The 19,131-nt window shown below is 43.2% G+C and overlaps 1 protein-coding gene across 1 annotated transcript in view; it reads right to left on the reverse strand.

Annotated features, from left to right (window-relative positions):
* Window positions 1-6,064: 6,064 nt before the first annotated feature.
* The window catches only part of Lrig3 (leucine rich repeats and immunoglobulin like domains 3), a 48,843-nt gene continuing 35,776 nt past the window's right edge, over window positions 6,065-19,131 (reverse strand). Inside the window, exons 12-19 of the mRNA XM_027392273.2 lie at window positions 18,604-18,767; window positions 15,038-15,358; window positions 13,510-13,791; window positions 12,002-12,454; window positions 11,148-11,306; window positions 9,013-9,156; window positions 8,647-8,916; window positions 6,065-7,395 (exon numbers count right to left, since the gene is read on the reverse strand). Coding sequence (XP_027248074.1) covers window positions 7,151-7,395; window positions 8,647-8,916; window positions 9,013-9,156; window positions 11,148-11,306; window positions 12,002-12,454; window positions 13,510-13,791; window positions 15,038-15,358; window positions 18,604-18,767 — 2,038 coding nt within the window. The 3' untranslated portion in view covers window positions 6,065-7,150. The remainder of the gene's footprint in view (window positions 7,396-8,646; window positions 8,917-9,012; window positions 9,157-11,147; window positions 11,307-12,001; window positions 12,455-13,509; window positions 13,792-15,037; window positions 15,359-18,603; window positions 18,768-19,131) is intronic.

The following is a 19,131-nucleotide window of genomic DNA, read 5'->3' on the forward strand; positions in this document are numbered from 1 at the left end:
GCAGTGGTCCACACACGGAATGGGGGGTGCCGAGTCTCTTTTAATTACTCCCAAGGAACTGAGCGCATGTCTAGCCACAGTCTTTTCTTTTACAATTTTCCAAATAATGACTCCTCTAATTGCTTTTGCTGGAACCCTTGGCCACCAGTATTTTCCCTTTCTTCTTCCCTCCGTTCCACCCACACATCTGAGCTCCCCCGCCCCCAATTGTTTTGTCTGAATTTGATGAAGGTCTGGTTTTTACCCCTTCGGAGTTTTAAGTGGTTGAATTAAATCACAACTTGCTTTGGACAACCATTCAGGGAGTGCTTTAGGAACTAGGGAAACAGTTTATCTTCGACTCAGCTATCCACCTGGGCTGACATGGTGTGGAATTTACAGCTACACTGAAAGCGGTATAACCCGTACCTCAGAAATTCCACATTCTCCTGAGCTGCGTTATTATGGAACATTTGTCAAGCAGCCAATTGTGTCAGCCCCTAATTGATTTATGTTAGCATCTGTAGAACAAGGCGGGCGGGGGAGGGGAGGGGACCCCAGGCCCAGGTTGGACTCCTGAGTTTCCTGGGGACACTGCAGGTTTTCATAGACATTTGGTTTCTTCCTTCCTTCCTTCCTTCCTTCCTTCCTTCCTTCCTTCCTTCCTTCCTTCCTTCTTCTCTTTCTCTTTTTCTTTCTGTAACATGTTTAAAATTATATACATGCTTACAAAGCCAGTGTAAACGTCTATTATTTTCTTAAAAGTGAGCTCACCTCTTTCCTTGCTATTATTGCTAATTTCTAATGAACATCTGGCTCTAAAAGGTGGGCTTTATTTTCCCTGGGGTGGGAGCACTGGGTAATGAAACCAAGAAACCCCTTCAACCTTTCTATTTGGACAGCTTTCTTTCTTTTTTAAAAACCATCCTAGGCTTTAATAGCTTGTTTTTATACGTAGACCCCACTCCTGCTGGATTAGAAGTATAAGTCTATATTACTTATTCAGGAACACCTGGTCTGAGGTGAGGTCCAAGTTGAGGGAGCTAGGGAATTGGGCGAAAGGGGATGGGGGTACACAAGACCTTCATTTACTACAGTCTGGAGCATTGGCACAATTTTGTATGTAGGAGTTCCCAAACTAGTAGTGGAGTGTCTAGAGTGTGTTGGCAAAGTGGTTGTACCTGTTGGCATCTCAGGTTGTGGATCCAGCCTCTGTTGACACATACATGTGCAATGATTTCCAAACAACCATCTAGCTGCTTCTGTGGGTGGTGCTGGGCCTGATTGATGGCAGGCCTGTATGGGGCTAGAGTGGGCATGAGAAAACTGACAGAAGAAAGGAAATGCATGGGTTTGCATATAAGCCTCTGTCTAGAAGGCAACCACCACCAGGAATAACTGCATGTAGTTGGCCACAGTGTAGTCACTATGCTTTAATTTAGGGTCACTGTGTACCTGGCTATGGTCACTGTGTGTTGGGATCATGGTTCATAGGGACTTGGCTACAGTGTAACTTCTGTTTGAAGAATAGTGGTAATTGGAAGCAATCTTTGGAGTTTGGGGGTTCTCATGGATGTCAGAAATAGGATTTCAGAAGTGAACTAAGAGAGATTATATGGCCAGTATCAACTGTGCTTAAAATTATGTTAATGTGCATGCACTATCTTAGATCTTAAATGTCCCCTAAGGGACTATGTGTTAAGGGCTTAGTCCCCAGTCTGTGGCACAACCAAGAGACAGTGGATCTTAAAAAGCTGAAGCTTAGTAGTAGATAGAAGTTACATCATTGGGGTGTACCCTGGAAGATTGGGGCTATAATCCCTTGGTTACTAGCCATCATGAGGTGAGCAGCATCCAGCCTCCAAAGTCAGGATTGAAAACTTTGTGCTAAGAGCCAAAACAAAGCTTTCATCTTTTAAACTTGAGTTTTGATTTTTTTTTTTTCGAGACATGGTTTCTCTGTGTAGCTTTAGAGCCTATCCTGGCACTCAATCTGGAGACCAGGCTGGCCTCAAACTCACAGAGATATGCCTGCCTCTGCCTCTCGAGTGCTGGAATTAAAGGCATGTGCCATCTATGCCCTGCTGAGTTTTGATTTTTTTCCAGGCATTTTGTCATGGCAATAAAAGTCTGATTAACACAGTATATCAAAATAATACCTGCTCCAGAATGTTAAAAATGGATATTTTGGAAATTTGTATATATAGAAGATAGCCAAAGAATATGCACTTCAACTTGGTAGCAGGTAGTTTTTCTTGGAGTATACTTTTATACTTTAGTTTTTAGTGGTTATATTGTTTCATTTGAAGGTTTTGGAACTGTTTTAAGGATTTCAAATCCCTTTGTTGTTCAAGACCCACATCCATGTAGCCCTTGGGCACCTTTGCTTTAAGAAAACAAAGAGTCAGGGTCTTATTTTTTCCTAAGATGGCCTCGAATTTGCTCTTACAGACAGGGTGAGCTTCGGTTTCTCAAATCCTGGATTTACAGACATGCACCACCACACCTGAGTTTATGGATGTTGGAATGAAACCCAAGGCTCCATGCATTCCAGACAAGCACTATACCAAATGAGCTACATCCTGGCTCTTTCTGGAACACTTTGCCAGGTGGTTTGCCATCAAAATCCCTTGCTCCTGGCTTCTGGACACTGTCGTTCTCAAGGACTCCAGTGAAGTAGTCATAGAGTGGGCAGGAAGCTACTTATTTCTTTTTATCTCTTCAAAAGCATAGTTTTCCTGGACTGCATGAGACCTCTCATTGGGTAAAAGTACTTCCCACCAGGCCTGATAACCTGCATTCTACCCCTGGGATCAACAACGATTCAGCAATTCTCCAGGCCTCTAGCATCATATTGGGGCTGCTGAGACATCCGAGCCCTGTGGACTAAGAAGCTCCTGGACTCTCAGCCTCTTCAGCATGAGACAGCTGGGGCTGGATGGCTAAGATCATGTATGTGCCAGTCTGACAAATCATATACATGTATGAATGTGTATTTGTGTGTGTTTCATTCATTCTATCAATCCCACTCTTTAAGAAAAAACTGACTAAAACAACATCTTTCAATCTAAGCCGACAATTTAGACAAACCACTGTTCTCTGCAACCTTCTTCCAACCCCCCAACACCAGTTCCGGTAGTTATCAGTTCTCTATTAGATTTTTTTCTCATTAACATTAAGATTTGCTGGGCATTTGTTTTTTCATTGTATAAAACAAAGAAGCAAACCCCTCTTATGGATTTTTGTCCTGTGGTGGCTTCCTTATTTCTCTTCAAAAGGTTGTTTTTGAGTTTCTGCATCTCACTTCTTCCCTCTCATTCTCCCCAGAGTCCATTCCATGAGGCATTACACCATGACTCCAGCCCAGTTATTCTCACAGCCATGTATGGATTCCATGGAACTAACAGGCGGACAGACTCTCAAGCTCCAGTTTTCTTGACTTTTCAGCAGATTGAGCATGGTGACTGTCAGGAGTCATCCTATGCACCTTAGCATTTTTTACTTGGTTTCCAAGGATACCCTCTGTGCTTCTCCTCCTGCCAACTAGTTCTTCTCAACCAGCTATGAAGGACTCTTCATCTCCCAGATGTTTTTTGTTGGAGAGACCAAGAGCTCGTCTTGGACGTCTTTTCGTTTCTCTCTCTGCTTACTCCCTTAGTGAATAATTTGATTCCAAGTCTTCCTTCCTTCCTTCCTTCCTTCCTTCCTTCCTTCCTTCCTTCCTCCCTTCCTTCCTTCCTTTCCTCCTTCCTTTCTTTCCTCCTTCCTTCCCTCCCTCCTTCCTTCCTTCCTTCCTTCTTTCCTTTCCTTCCTTCCTTCCATTCTTTTTTTTGTTTTGTTTTGGTTTTTGAGACTGAATTTCTCTGTGTAACTTTGGAGCCTGCCCTGGAACTTGATCTGTACACCAGGCTGGCCTTGAACTCACAGAGATCTGCCTGCCTCAGCCTCCTGAGTGCCGGGATTAAAGGTGTGTGTCACCATCACCTGGCAAAGTCATTCAGTAATATCAATAATATCTCTATGTTGATGATGACTACTGAGCTCATAACATCATCCTGGATTCATATACTTGACTGCCAACCTGACATTTCCATTTGAACATCACTCAAACTTCCCAAATCTGTCTGAAGCTGGGCTGGCTTTATCTACAACAAACCTCATTGTTCCTACATTGTTCCCTGCCTGAGATTAGGCATCTGAGATTCATTCCATCTTTCTTAGCAGCTCCTCACTTCCAACCTTGTCCATTGTAGTCGGTTATCAACATAGACAGTTTACATGTGGTTACATACATGTAAACTGTATGTAACCCAAGGCCAAACTCATTCCTCAGTACTAAATAAATGCCTATTAATACATGTCTTCCCTTTCAGGTATATGCATGCCTCATAGAAAAAAGATCAGCCTATTTCTCCTTAAAAGCCCCATCATCAGATTCCTGTTTCTGCAACTCCATTCTGCCTTGGCCACCTGCTGCCAGCTGCAGGCTCCTACCACGCCCCCCTCCCTGCACTTAAAGTTTGTCTTCAGTATTGAGTACATCCCATGACACGAACACCTTTCTTAAGACATAGGTAAAATGAGTGAATTTTCTCCAGCTATCTTACATAAACTTTTCGTCTCTACAAAGCTATAAGTAGTAAAGTTGATTCAGAGATTTTGAGGGCCAAGATTTTCCCCAGACGTTGCAGAGTGAAACTGGTTCACTACCACTGCATGAAACTGAACACTCGGCAGGGCTCCGAGGTTGTGGAAAGATTGGGAAAAGGAAGTGAACACTGGCCAGGTCTAAGGCGTGTGCCAACCATGCACATTTAGTGCTAGAATAATGCAGACAGGACTCAAATCAAGCTGGCATCCAGGTCTGTGACTAAGAGTGACATATGCTCACACAATTGTAAATTTCTAATGTGTTGAGGCCCTTGGTTTGATCCCCAATATCACAAAAATAAAGTGAGCAGACCAATGGATTTAACATTTGCCCTTTCCTTTGTTATTTTAGAATTTAATGTCTACATATTTGTTTATTCAATGTGAAGTATCAACATGGGTGTATACGCTTTTCTTGATGATGTCAGCGGAATCCAGTTCTTCTTTTTCTAGATAGGTAAGATTCCTATCTGTTCCACAAGTGTGGCCACCCAGCACAGTGAAATCATGTTGAGGAACCCACTTTTTCCTTGTGTTAAGAAATATTTCTTTTTATTTTATGTCTATAAGTTTGCCTACAAGCATGTCTGGGCACCATGTGTACATCTGGTGATTGTAGCATCAGGAGGCATCAGATCCCCTGGAACTGGAACTACAGACAGTTCCATGTGGATGCTGGGAACTGAACCCAGGCCCTCTGTGAAATCAGCAAGCGTTCTTCCCTGCTGAGCCATTTGTCCAACCCAGTGATCCAGTATGTTTAAGGTGTTGACTTAAACCTTTGTGTCAAAATTTGAAAAAGAATAACTCCTTCAAAAGAAATTAAGAAGTCAGTCCATGTTTGGAGCACTTCAGGTAACAAATGTAGACAAATTCACAGTAAGATTTCAAAAATCTGACAGTCTGATTAAAGCCAAAACATGGGAAATCTCTTCTCCTCCTAGTTGATGGTTGTCCATGGAGGGATGCACTTTCTGTCCTAGATTCCAAGGTCTAAATAAAAGGGGGAAGCTTGCTGTGATCTAGGTTTGGGCCACTGGCTCTCAATAGAGAAGGACACAGAGCAGGGAAACCTTATCTCTACTGTGCCCTCGAAGAAGATTCTACTTTTCCAAGCACCAATTTTAGTTTACTTCAAAAAACTGCAAATGGCTGAAACAATACCCTCATTTCCATTATTTTTTAAATTCATTAACATGGTAATTTATCATGGGCCAGAGTGTTTTCTTTAAATGACACACACAAACACGAGTTTGCTAAGAACAGACGTCCAGTTTGATCACCAGAGTCTTCAAGTGTAGTAAGTTTATCTATTCTGTTGCTTGGAGCCTGGGTACTCGGTGTTGAAAATCTTCTGTTCATTCATTTGTGCATAAGCTTGACATGTAACATTCTCCCTTCATACTGTTCAAAACAAACATCTTAGAAGACTGTAGGTGTTGAAGTAATTTAAATACCTTAAATTTCAATGAAGTAGAGTTAGGATGGCAAAGTTAGTAAAACATGTTCATGAAAACAAATGTTTTGGAGTACTTTAGAAGCCCTGTGCACAGTCCAGACACATCTCTATGTGTATACCAACCACATCCAGTGAAGACAAGTGAGCACAGGAAAGAGTGGGATGGCATTCCATGGCAACCAGGGATGAAAATTCACCTTCACCGTGGCCCTTTCCACTACAGAGACATGCAATCAAAAATCTTCTAGCTATGACACCAGCCATGGTGGATGGAAAACTCCTGGGATAGACATTAGGTACTGGACCACAAAGGCATTGGCATCATTAAGGAAACAGGGACTATGGAGTCATCTAAGCTACAGCAGTGACCAGACAGCAGCAACAGATCTGTTGGTGAGGTAGAAAAATGCTTCTGATGGCTGCGACTCCTTCTCCTGGAGTGTGCTTGGTTCCGAACCATGTGACGTCAGTTTGTTAACTATCCAGGGGATGCAGTGGGCTGAATGGGCCCTTTGGCTGTACTTTAATATGCTAAGTGTAACTTTAATTCATTTGAGATGTGATAATACAAATGAGATAGGTCTAAAATGCATTGAAAACAGTAAAATCTATTATTGTATAAATGGGGCATGGCACCAAATGACACACTCTGTTAAATGTAATGTGCAAAATAGAATGAAGTGGCCTCTATCCAAAAAAAAAAAAAAAAGGTGTAAGACAGGATTATTTAAAAGGCTTTAGCATTCATTCTTCAATAAAAAGAAATCTGGCTTTATAAAAATACATAAAATAATCATGGACTTATACCATTAATTTACATAAGATATTTTTCATATAAAACAAAGTTATAAAATACTTTTTAAAAACGCATTTTATATGAAAGTTATTCCCAGTATAAAAAATTTTTATAACTTTTTGTAATTTTTGTTCCTCTGTATAAATAAAGCATTTTTTTTCCTTTTTAAACTTTGTAAGTCCATTTAAAAACATAGCATTCTGTCTCTTTTAAATAGAAGCCCAGATGAGGTAGTGTGTAGAAGATTTCCTCTGGACCCATCCAGTCTATGTGTTCAAGTCACAAGGCTGGCAGTCTGGAGTCCTGTGAGTGTCTAATATCTGTTGGTAAGTACATCTGTGATTTTCCTCCCGGGGATCTGTCCTTTTTTTCTCAGCTTCCTCTGACTCAGAGTCCGACTCTGGAGAGGATAGTGTTGTCACACGAAAGGGGCTCGGCTGACAGTCTGGTGGCTTTGCAAAGCTTGAAAAGGCATCCAGGTGAGGTCTCCTCAGAGGTTTTCCAAAGGTACCTGCAAGAAAAGAAAATCCCATGAGCACAAGGGGTCCTTTTGCAAGCATGTAAATGAATATGAAAAGGAGTGAGCATGTTTCCATTAACACGAAGAAGCTTTTCCCAGAGTCTTGTGCAGGTGTAGGTGTGAATACATTGTTTACAGAATGCATCACAGAACACCTGGAGTCCTATGCAGGTGTAGGTGTGAACACACTGTTTACAGAATGGAGCACAGAACACCTGAAGTCCTATGCAGGTGTAGGTTGAACACACTGTTTACAGAATGGAGCACAGAACACCTGCACACCCACTTATTTAAAACCACCAAATAAATATGTTCATTTTAATGCTTTCTCATGACCCTTAGTGACATTAATCACTTAAGTTTCTGAAGTTTGTCAATTGAAAAATGCTCCTGGAGCCCTGGCTTGAGGATTTGTGAGCCCGATTCTCCACGAAGGGAGGTCGCATAATACTCAGCCAGTGTCTTTCAACACTCTTGTCTTGCCCTTTCTTCAACTGTAGCAAAATATCATCCAATTAACTAAAACGCCTACCCTAGTTCTGCAGAACATACTTTCCTTTTTTTTTCTCCTTCAGTAAGGTATATAAATAATCATACTTAAACACGTCAGTAAAATGGTTTGGAATTTTCCTTTAAAAACAAACCAAGAACACAAAACACACCATGACAGGTCGAGGCCTGTTTCTCTGATTGTTTCACTCAATAAACAGAACATCCACTCTCCGCTCATCCCTCCGAGACCAAAAAAACTCACATCTACCCGCAGCACTAGCTGTTGTCTAACTGCACTGGCTTGTGGGGCAAGCACTGCTGGCCTCTGTTGAGGATCATCTCGACTGTCCGAAGCTAGGCTAGGTATGATGTTGCTTTCCCGGCTTCCACTGTGAGTTCAGTTAGAAGCCACCAGACTTATGAAACCACAACCATGCAGAGAATACGGCTCCACCCCTCAGGCTGCCGGGACCCAAAACCACTTTTTCCACATGGCTGACAAGCCCAGCTCCTAACTCATTCCCCCAAACTCTTGTCTCGTACATGCCACACACAGCATAGCCCAGAAAGCTCCTGGGGCTTAGGCACAGATTAAATTTATAACCACATGCAATTCCCAGCCCTGACTGCATTTGAGAAACATCTGCAACTCAGAGAACATTGCAGTAACGTCACAAATGAAACCACTGTCTAAAGCGAGATGGAGTTTGAGTCAGAGAAGTTAGGTGATTCCCAGCTTGATAAACTTACCCATGAAAGAGTTACTTGAAGTAACCAATGCTGGCTCCTGACTTGCGCTAAAATCCAAAGAGGACTTGTTTAAACATGGAGTCTGAACCGCAGCTCCCTCATTCTGAGAGTACATGGAGTTCACGAGCTTTCTTGAGTGTGGCCACGGGATGCTGTTGAGGCTCCGTTCACAGGGCTCGTCTGAGGGGTGAGCACATGGGAAGCAGTCTTTCTTCATGTAGCAGGGCTCATAGTGGTCCATTAGAGCTATCCTTGGGTCGGAACTGCAACCTTTTCAGTTGGGATCCACAACAGAAGGAGACACGGTTAGCATACCATGGAGTCTTTTTCAGGAAACAGAACTGTATTCAGTCAAGAAAACCATACCTGGGAGATAAACGTCAAACGGATCTGGGCTGTATATACTTCCCTTCAAGTACACGGGACCTGTGGAGCCCGCAAATGGGCAGAGAAATGGATCAGGGGTGGCTTCCATGTCGGTTTCACTGCTGTTGTCCATGTGGCAGGTCCCTTTAAAACACAAACCTCAGTCACCAAACTGGTGGTATTAAATGCATTCAATATTCTCCCTGATTTTGCATTTTCCTTATTTACAGAAGACAACTTGGCTAGAACGTGATAAGAAAGAAAAGGTACATGCATACATAGGGATTTTTTCCAACTTCTTGAGGTCTGTGGAGCTGGGCTCAGAATGGTCAACATTCAAGCTATTCTTGGGTCCTGACTGCCGATGTTTCAAATTGGGATCCAATCAGGGCGGCTATAACAAGTCCTGATAAGCCATTGATTTAGGTGTGCCAACTGTGTTGCTAGCCCCATTTGGATTCTAAGAGAATCAGATCTATGTGTATAGTCATGGTTTGAACGCTTAGCACTACGGCCTTCTGTAAAATGTTCAAGATTACTGGACTGGGGGATGGACTAGTAACCTTTCATTGTCCTACCTCAAAGCTGAGCCGAAAAATCAAGCCAAACCAAAACATGTCCTGGTAGTTCAAGTAAACAACATGGAAGGATACAACAGTTATCAGTGAATTGTGGATAGGCTCTCCTTAAAGTTGCCATGGAGGTAGAGGATGGATGCCCTATGGTCTAAGAAAGAAGCACACTATGGCTCAGCGATGTTGGGGGCCCTTGGAGGTGCTCTGGGGGAGTGCCACCTTCAAGGCCAGCATGCCACTTGTATGCCTCAGCCCTGTCCCTTAAAGTTTTCCCTTGTGTGTTCTTAATGAGCTGCACTATACCTGACTGAGGTTGGGTCTCTACTGTCTTGCCAAGGATGTCTTCATAGTCAGCTTGTCTATCTTTCTTTCTTTTTTTTCCCTTTTGGTAAGTATTTGTCTCACCAGCGACTAACTGAAACTGAAAACAAGTAGGCTTCCTTCCCAACTATGTGGTCTGGTACAGAGCAAATATAAATGCTCAATAAAGGCTTGTGGTAAAAGATAAAATGCTGAGACTAGACTCGGCGGCATTTCACATGCAGAGGCTTTGGCATATGCCAAGCCTTGTGTATGTAGTTTTCCATTTTTCCTTTAAACCACCTATCTGGGAAGTGCTACGACTGCCTGTTATACACAGGCAATGGGTCTATGATGAGATGCTCCTGTATCCTTAGTCTCAGATACATAAGGCACCTACAACTGGTTGACATCAGCTTTCCCTGGTTGTTTTAAAGCCACCTGGCCTCTTACACTATGCAAGAAACTCCAAGGAACATTTGCTAGTAAAGGAAATAGGACATCCCTAGAGAAATTAAATTTGACCTAATCTGCCTACCTTCTTTTGCCATTAAAAAGGGTGTTTTTCGAGAACTTAGCTAAAGGATATAAAATATGTGTGTATGTGTGCATGTGGGCACAAGCAAGAGCTTGCATATAATTACAGGTATATGTGAGCCACTGGAAACCAACACCAAGTCCTCTGGAGGAGCTGTAGGTACTCCTAACAGCTGAGTCATCTCTCCAGACCTCTGACACGGGAATTTTGTGGGGACTGCCATGAATCTGTAGACAGCTTCTGATAGTACAGCAATTTTCCTCAACACTAATTCTTCCAATCCGTGAGCATGGAGGACTTTGCACTTTCTACCATTTTCTTAAGCTTCTTTGTTCTGTGTTTTAAAGTTTCACTTGCATTGGTCTTTCACTTTCTTGCTTGGACTTATTCTCCAAGCAGCTATACAAGGACTCTATTCCTACTGGGGTGGGGGTGGGGGGCGATTCTCTTTATCTGAGAATTCACTCATGTGTGTCACTCCACAGTATCTAGTCTTTAATTAAACTTGAATATCCATTCTAGAAAAACAGAAAGGGGAAGGGGGGAGGAAGGGGGAGAGGAAAGAGAAGGGGGAGAGGGAGAGAACTGTTGTTGTGCTAAAGGCCCTCATCACTGCTACCAATTTCTTCTGAAAATTTACTATTACATGTAGGACTCCCCCCACCCCCACCCCCCAAAATGTGATTTCAAAACAAGAGTCCATGGACATCTTAGACACTCACCAGCACCGTCATGTTGCGGTGAGAAAAATCCACCTCCTGAAGAAGTAACGAACTGGTGGTGACTTCCGCTTTCTGAGGAGATGTACCCATCCTGTCTCTCAGCTAATGTTCCCTGAGATGACAAATAACTAGGGATATCGGCCGGCAAATTGGTCTCATCTGTAATCAAACAACAGCATTCCATCAATAGCCTTGCCCCAAAGCTTCTGGCACTGACAGGATACAGTAGACACTGTTCCGGTTTCTGTAATGTCAGTAAAGGAAGATCTAATCTGGAAAAAAACGGGAATGGCACATGGCCACTTTTCAGCTCTGGGCCATGAGTTAATTTTTACTTTTTTGCCCACAAAATACATCCCTGCCCAAATTTCAAAACCACATGTTCAAAATCAAAAGGTAATGACTCAAACCAGGAATCTAGTCCTTGAGTTGCTCTCCATTTCATCAGTAGCAGAGTCTGCAGTTAATCCTCATAACAAAATCCTACCGGGCCATGTGTGCAAATGTACAAAGAGCATAAAGGACTACTACGGAGGGGGAGCCAACTCACTGGTGGCTCCTGCCTCCCTACGTCCATCCTGGAAAAGGGCTATTCACACTGCGTGCTTTGGATAAGATCCCTCAGCCATCAGGATATCCCAATGAGGTTTTAATATAAAGATTAATCTTTGTGCATCAGCGTTATTTCAGGCAGGGGCAGTAGTTTTTAGCTACCCATCTTCCTGCAGCTTGCAGCAAATGAGTCACCCTTCTGAGACAGACTCAGGCTGGGAGACACATCCCAGGAGGGAATGTCTACAAAACCACAAATACACATGACTGCCGCATCCTGGGCCAAGCTTGTGTTTACACACCTGTGTTGGTAATACTGCAGTCTTCATTCCTCCGCCTTGTGTGGTATATGATGACCACCCACACGAGGGATGTGCCTACCACACAGCAAACCACGGCTATGATCACGACGCCCACGGTGGCCCATCCGTCATCGTCTAAGGACGGGGCGGTCATGTGAGGGGAGTCGCAGGTGGGAGAGGGAATCACACTGAGACGCATGTTGCCTCTCTCGGTGCCCAGGGTATTGGACATTTCACACGTGTACTTTCCGGCATCACTGACATCCGAGTCCACGATGATCAGCAGCTGATTGCCTGCTGCAAAAAAGTGCCTCTCGGTCACCACCAATGGGCTGTCATCTTTTGTCCAGTTCAGCCTGGGCGGTGGGCTCCCACCAGCGATGCACTGCAGGACCGCCGTTTCTCCCTTGGTGACAGTTCTGTCCAACAGAGGCCGCAAAAATGATGGTGTCTCTGAAAGTACAAGGTTTTGATTTCCTAAATGAGAACTGGGTTCCACATAAGACCTAGCAGGTGAATTTATTTAGATTGTATACTCCTACAGCTCATTAAAGAGCCCCCAAACGAGGCAACCTTGGATCACATCACCCATCTCACTAGTTAAGGGTAAAATTGGAGTTTTCACCTCAACCACCTTCATTCGTACCAAGGTTAGTAAATTAGCAGGAGGAAGATAGAACATTTTTTTGAAGTCTAGAAAATGAGTAACAAAGATAATTTCATGGACAAGACTGTGCTGATATGTCAAAAAAGTCGAACGCTCTTTAGAGATTTCCTTTTATTGCTTTTAATTGTGAATATGATATGCATGTATCTGCATGGAAATGTGTATGCAGGAGAGAGTCCTGCGGATGTCAGAGATGGTGAGCTCTCTGGAGGTGTGAACTGACAACATGAGTGCTGGGAACCAAACTCGGGTCGTCTGAAGCAGTAAACCGTACACACTCTTAACTGAGCCCCCACTCCAGCCCCATGCTCATTTTTTTTTTTAAATAAGTTTCTCATGCCAGATACCTAGGTCTGCATGAAAACCTTGAAAGGACCTCCTCTGTTATCCAGCATCTTGATAGGTTATTGGAACTCTCCCAAAGATACATGAATTATGAACAAGTTCCAAATCTGACAAACACCTGTTTAGGTAGGTGGTAAAAGAACTGGGACTTCCACAGAGACGTGGGAGGTGGAACAAAGAGAACAGGTCTTCCTCATCTATCTATAGACACTTTCTTACACATTCCTTACAACACTGAGATGACCAAGAGTTGTGAATAATCCCTGCCCACAAAGACAACTCTGGAGACTGTATTTGGAGTGAAAGGGGCAGATTCATCTCCCTGGCCAGAGGGAGATATGTAAAATGCCCCCTGGCTTCAAAGCTGCCCAGAGGCTGCTTGTTCTTTTGAAGGCAGAACTGTCTGTATTTTCATCTACCCATGTTCCTGAGCAACCTCTGGGTGAGCTGGGGCTTTCAGGAGAGACTCAGAGTCTTAAGAAACTGTCTGCCTCACCTAGCACAGTCAGGGTCGCATTCGCGGAAACACTGCCCGCACTGTTCTGAGCAGTGCAGCTGTATACCCCGATGTCTTCGATCTTCACATCCACTATGAAGAAGACGTCATCCTCAGGCATCACGTGCATACGCCGCTCCCGGGCAGCTGGGAAGTCTGTGCCTCCATCCTTCTGCCAGGCTATCTGTGGTGCAGGGTGTCCTACGGCAGCACACTCCAGGCGGGCCATGGCCCCGGCTCGGATGGTGAGGTCCATGGGGGTCTTGGTGAAGGAAGGCAACACTGAAATCACAAAAGCCATGCAGGTGTGACCGGTGTTCCGAGGGTCAGCTGCACTGCTCCTCTTCCAGGCACTCACGGAGACACCTGACTTAGGTACAGCAGGTTTATGACTCTAAGACAGAGAAACTAAACTTGATTTGGAGAAAAGAAATGGCTTGCTCTGGTGGGAGTTGGAATGACACTCAGTTCACAGGACTTTCTGCCTGAAGATCCTGCTGGCATTCTCTGGCCACATTTTAGTTTTTTCAATAATTAAGTGTGAGTTCTTGGGAAAATCAATAATTCTCTCCGTACTGTGCCCATTCACTTCCATCTATTCTTTTCCCAGTCCTGCAGGACCTAACATTTTGTGGCTTTATCCCATTCTCCACTCTAAACTTCCCTCTGTGCCAGGCCTTAGCAATTGCCTGCTCAATGAATTCATTAATAAATCATATCCCAAATCTTCTACTAGACAGACAGTAACAGTTAAAATGATAGTGTTGAAAGCATCTGAAACACAATCTTAGAATTGTAGAATTGTATGCCTGCCATGCAAAAGATGCTACAGTACTCCTGTTTATTGACAGTGGCCACTACGAATGCATTTACTGAGCACTACCCGAACACCAAGGTGCTCCACCAAGCCACTGACACTTGCATTATCTGATTGATGGATCATGACATTTCTATGAAATGGTATCTAGCATCTTTTTTAAATTTTATTTTTCCTTTCATTGGTGTTTTGCCTGCACGTGTATGTCTGTGGGAGGGTGTGAGACTCTGAAACCATAGTTACAGACAGTTGTGAGTAGCCATGTGGGTGCTGGTAATTGAACGCCAGAGTTAGTGCTCTTAATCTCTGAGCCATCTCTCCAACCCCCATCTCTAATTGGAAGATAAAGGTACGGAAGGTAAAACTTGCTGAGAGTCATAACTACATATCTGGAGTGGCAGGATTCTCATTCAGAGCTTAGTTGAAGGCAGTATGCTGTGTGGCCCTACACATCACAATACCCCAGAGAGAGCCAAAGTATCCGGTTCATTTTAATTCTGGTCCATCCTTCCACATTCGGAGAGGTGAATCCCATATAATCATTGTTTTAGATACAAATAATGAAAAAACAGTGATTTTTGTGTAGTTCCATGGGAAACTATGAAAAAGAAAAGCAGGGGTTGTGGGGAAGAGAGAGGAAGGGGAGCAGAGAGACAATGTAGCTGTTTCTAAATGGTATCTTTAAACACTGGAGGAAAGCGGATCACTTACTGTTTACAGTGAGCTTGGCTTTGACAGAGTATGATGAACCAAAGTGGTTGGAGATGACGCACTGGTATTTCCCTTCACTGGTGAATTCCACGCTGCGCAGCCTTAGGATGGTGGTGTACTCCATCACCTCACCCCCTTGGGCCCGGAGGTGTGCGTAGTTCTCCATCTCAGCATCCTGCAGTAGTTCATTGTCTTTTTTCCAAGCAAAAGTCATTGGGGAGTCGCTGCTACTGGCAGCTGAGCAGGTAAAACTCACATTGGAGCCTTTTATTGCTGACTGTGTTTCTGGTTGAACTGTGATCTGGGGTTTAGGGAAATCATCTGTTTAAAATGGAGAAGGAGGAAACAAAATGACATGAAGGCCTCAGAATACACCGCCGATCAAATGCCAGCACTAGGGAACAAAGTAGAGAGTATCTCAGGGTTGTCTCCATGCCTGTGTGTTACAGACACATCAGCTGGCCCAGGGTTGAGTGGCAACCTGAGAGAATGCTCACAGGTAATCTGCCGGGGCCCAGTGGAGACGAAGGCTCCATCATTATTTATCTGAGAGAAGCGTTACCTTGAAATTATTATAAAAGTTTATGCCACATAGCTGGTATTTCGTATAAGCATAAGAAGAGCAGTTAAGAAGGCACAAGAGAAATCAGACCATATTTAAAACTGAGTGATACAATGGGGTAAGGCAGGGTGACGGTTATTAAGTGATTGTTTTAAAAGAGCCCATAGGGAGGATTAGCAAAGTCCCCAGCCCAAGGAAATGATTTCAGTTTGAGGTGATGGTAGTCTGATCAGCTCATAGGACATCTTCATCTTCAGGTACCCAATTCCAAAGGTGTACCTGAACACAAGTATAATTACCATAATTACCATATTAACTACCTTTTTTTTTAAGGCAGAAAAGCATTTTAAAAACTTCCAGTCTCACAAATGATTGTTGAATGCTATTCTCAGCAACTACAATCCTTTTTCCCAGGCTCTCCATCAAAAAACAAACAAACAAACAAACAAACAAAAAAACATAAGCAAGCAAACATCAAAGGCAAATCGTCACAACCCATAGCATCAAGACAGCAACAAGCGGCTGGGGAGACCTGGCTGCTCTTGTAGAGAACCTGGGATTGGTGTCCCCCCTCCCACCACAGGGCTCAGCTCATAACTGCCTCTACTAGGGTTCCGATTCCTCTTCTGGCTCTATGGGCACCTGAGTACACACAGCACACACACACACACACACACACACACACAAATAGATTAAGAAATGACAGTAATGAACAAAAAGCAAACAACAAAAAAAGTCAAAAATAAATCATGCAAACGAAAAAGCATGTGTAAGCTAGCACCCTGGCTGGGGCCTGGAGTGGGTCAGTCCATCAATCACGCTTCTGGACAGCCTGTCGGGGCTACATTATAATTAGAGCTGGGCAACTCTCTCATTCTAAACAGTTATTTTTAGTTCTCTGTTACTTTTTGGAAGAGTCACCTTTTTTGAACTTCAGTTTCTCACAGATGGCCTAAATAAACCCTGAAGAGAACAAGCAGATCTCCCAACATGGACTTCTGGATAACGGCTGGCTAATCTGAAAGGGTAAGCTTCTGGAGTCCATGAACAGAATCAGGGAGCCGAACTGACCATGGCTTGGCTGCCAACTTCCAACCCTACGTCTGTGGGTTGTTAAATAGGACAGTTTCTTCTGTGTGATAAAGCAATATTCTGATTCACAATGGAGAAGGGAAAAAATAGACAAGGACTATCGGCATTGCATATGAGTGTGTCTCACAGTAGCACAGTTCCTATATCCGGGTCAGAGAACTGTGAGATGAAGAATGTGGAGAAGGAGTAGCTTTGTGGATGGTCTTCAAAAGCTTATTTGGTTCCAAAACCTACATCAGAGGTTTTAGTTCCCCAAATTGCTGGCATCATGAAATTCTGTAGCCTGAGGTAGATATGTATATATTTGCAGGCAGAGCAGTGTGTAGTGAGGTTTTAAATGCCCGGGTAAAATGTGGGCCTGTAGTTTCTTCTCACACATGCTTAAATTTAAGCACATTTTGATTTTTCTGTTTTATACACACATTTATTTTTGTAAAGGTTTCCAAGGCAGCGAAGTGTAAAGAACAGACTGATGTCTATGACAGAAAATTGTATTGGAGATGGAAACTTTATTTTCTTAACCACAGTCTGTTCCGGGCTAGCCACAGGAATTCTGGGAAAAAAAGATTTCAAATACTGAGTTTCTTGGTTCCTAAGACAATGGATCTTAAGATGATTTACAATAAACTCAAACTGGCCCTTCCTTTTCATGCTTTACCTGCCAACAGTTAACATCTCAACAGCCCTAATTCCTTGGCTAGTGAGTTTTCTTTCCTACAAACTCCAGAGTTAAAGAGCAGAAAGCAAACTAAACAAATACACAAGATCCCACCCATCCAGGAGTCATCTTGGGTGAGGGAGGGGGTTATTGTTGGCCCCACCCCTTCCTGAGAGCTATAGGCAATTATAGTTGCTGAGGGAGTGGGGAGTCATGTAGCTACCAGGCATTGCCCTTTCATAAGTAAATAATGCAGCCAACCATGCTTCTGTAGACAACACTTATTAAACACATAGTGGGGCAGCAAAAAAGATGTGAAATAATGAGATGGATGCTGGAAGATGGGGGCTTGGTGGGCAGTGGAAAAGGGGCTGAGAAAAGCTAATATAATGGGGGAAGAAAATGCATATATATGTATACCTATATATATGAATTTGTGAAAATAACCACACACACATATATGAATTAGTAAAAATAATTTTTAAAAACAGAACACTGAATTTTAAAAGGGGGCAAATGGCAGTTAAGAGGTCTTCAGTTTCCCTGGACCAGTATCTCGGAGCTAGGAACCCACCTACTGAGGCAGCTGGACTGTGGAGTAAGTTCCAGGCTACCCGAACAACTCAGTGAGACCCCATCTCAAAAAATAAAAGCAAACAAAATTGTGAGGAATGTGGAGTTGGTGATGCCTCGGTGGAGGAGCTCTAGCTCCGTGCACAACCAGGCCCCAGCCTTGATCTCCAGGAACACATGGAAGACTGCAACACCCAGACTCAGGGACCATCTTTGAAACTTCTACTAGCAACTACAATTTTCTTCATGGTCTCCAGAAATAACAGCAAAGTCAAGAGAGCAAGAATCAACATAGCATCACAACAGATAATTGTTGACATGCCATCTACACAACCAGCGTCAAAAGCCAGTAACATGCATGCCTCCACTGCCTGGGTGCAGAGGAAGGTTGGGGAAATGAAGAAGAAGAAGAAGCTGGGTCTACTCCCAGCTCATTCAAGATCCGATTTCATTCCTGCCACCGAACCATGCTGATGGAAAAACAAATACGAAGACACTGCCGGTAAACTCTACCGATGTCTGTAAAATGTTAACAGGCAGCAAACTCTAGATGCACTTTGTCTACCTCAGCGGAAAGGAAAGATCTATTGAGAGAACACAAATCTTCTCTTCAAAACAATTATTTGGGCAAACAATGGGAAAAAGGAATTAATAAAAATCAAGGATGATACTTTTACTTACCACACACAAAGCCGTCTGGGCTGACAGTAAAAATACTTCTCCCTTTTAGCATCTGAGGGTGGGCGCAACTGGCATTTATGAAGCTCTGGAAGTTATTCTCCAACACCCACTGTGGGAGCCATTTTAGCTGGCAATCACACAAAAGGCTTGATGTATTTAAATGCCTGAGGAGAGGAATTACATTCAATTTGTTTAGTATGAAGTGCAGACTTCTACAAGTAAGTCAAACTTAAATAAATATTAACCAAGTGAGGAATTTGGAAACCAAACACACGGTGCTGTAAATATTCTATAGTCTACCTTAAGATTCAAGAAATTGAGCTAGCAGGGCCCTTGGTCTTTGTTGTTCTGATTGTCCTATTGAGGCAGAAGTGCTGATACATCAAAATTCCTAACTAATGCAACATGAGAACTATATTTAGGAACCATACTATATATGGTCCCACAAATTTTAAGCTGCAAATTCAAAACAGAGAGAAAAAGAAATTCCAGTTGCAACCAAGGGAACAAATAACCCACTTCCCTTGT

The sequence above is a fragment of the Cricetulus griseus genome, assembly GCF_003668045.3.
Source record: "Cricetulus griseus strain 17A/GY chromosome 1 unlocalized genomic scaffold, alternate assembly CriGri-PICRH-1.0 chr1_0, whole genome shotgun sequence".
NCBI lineage: Eukaryota > Metazoa > Chordata > Mammalia > Rodentia > Cricetidae > Cricetulus > Cricetulus griseus.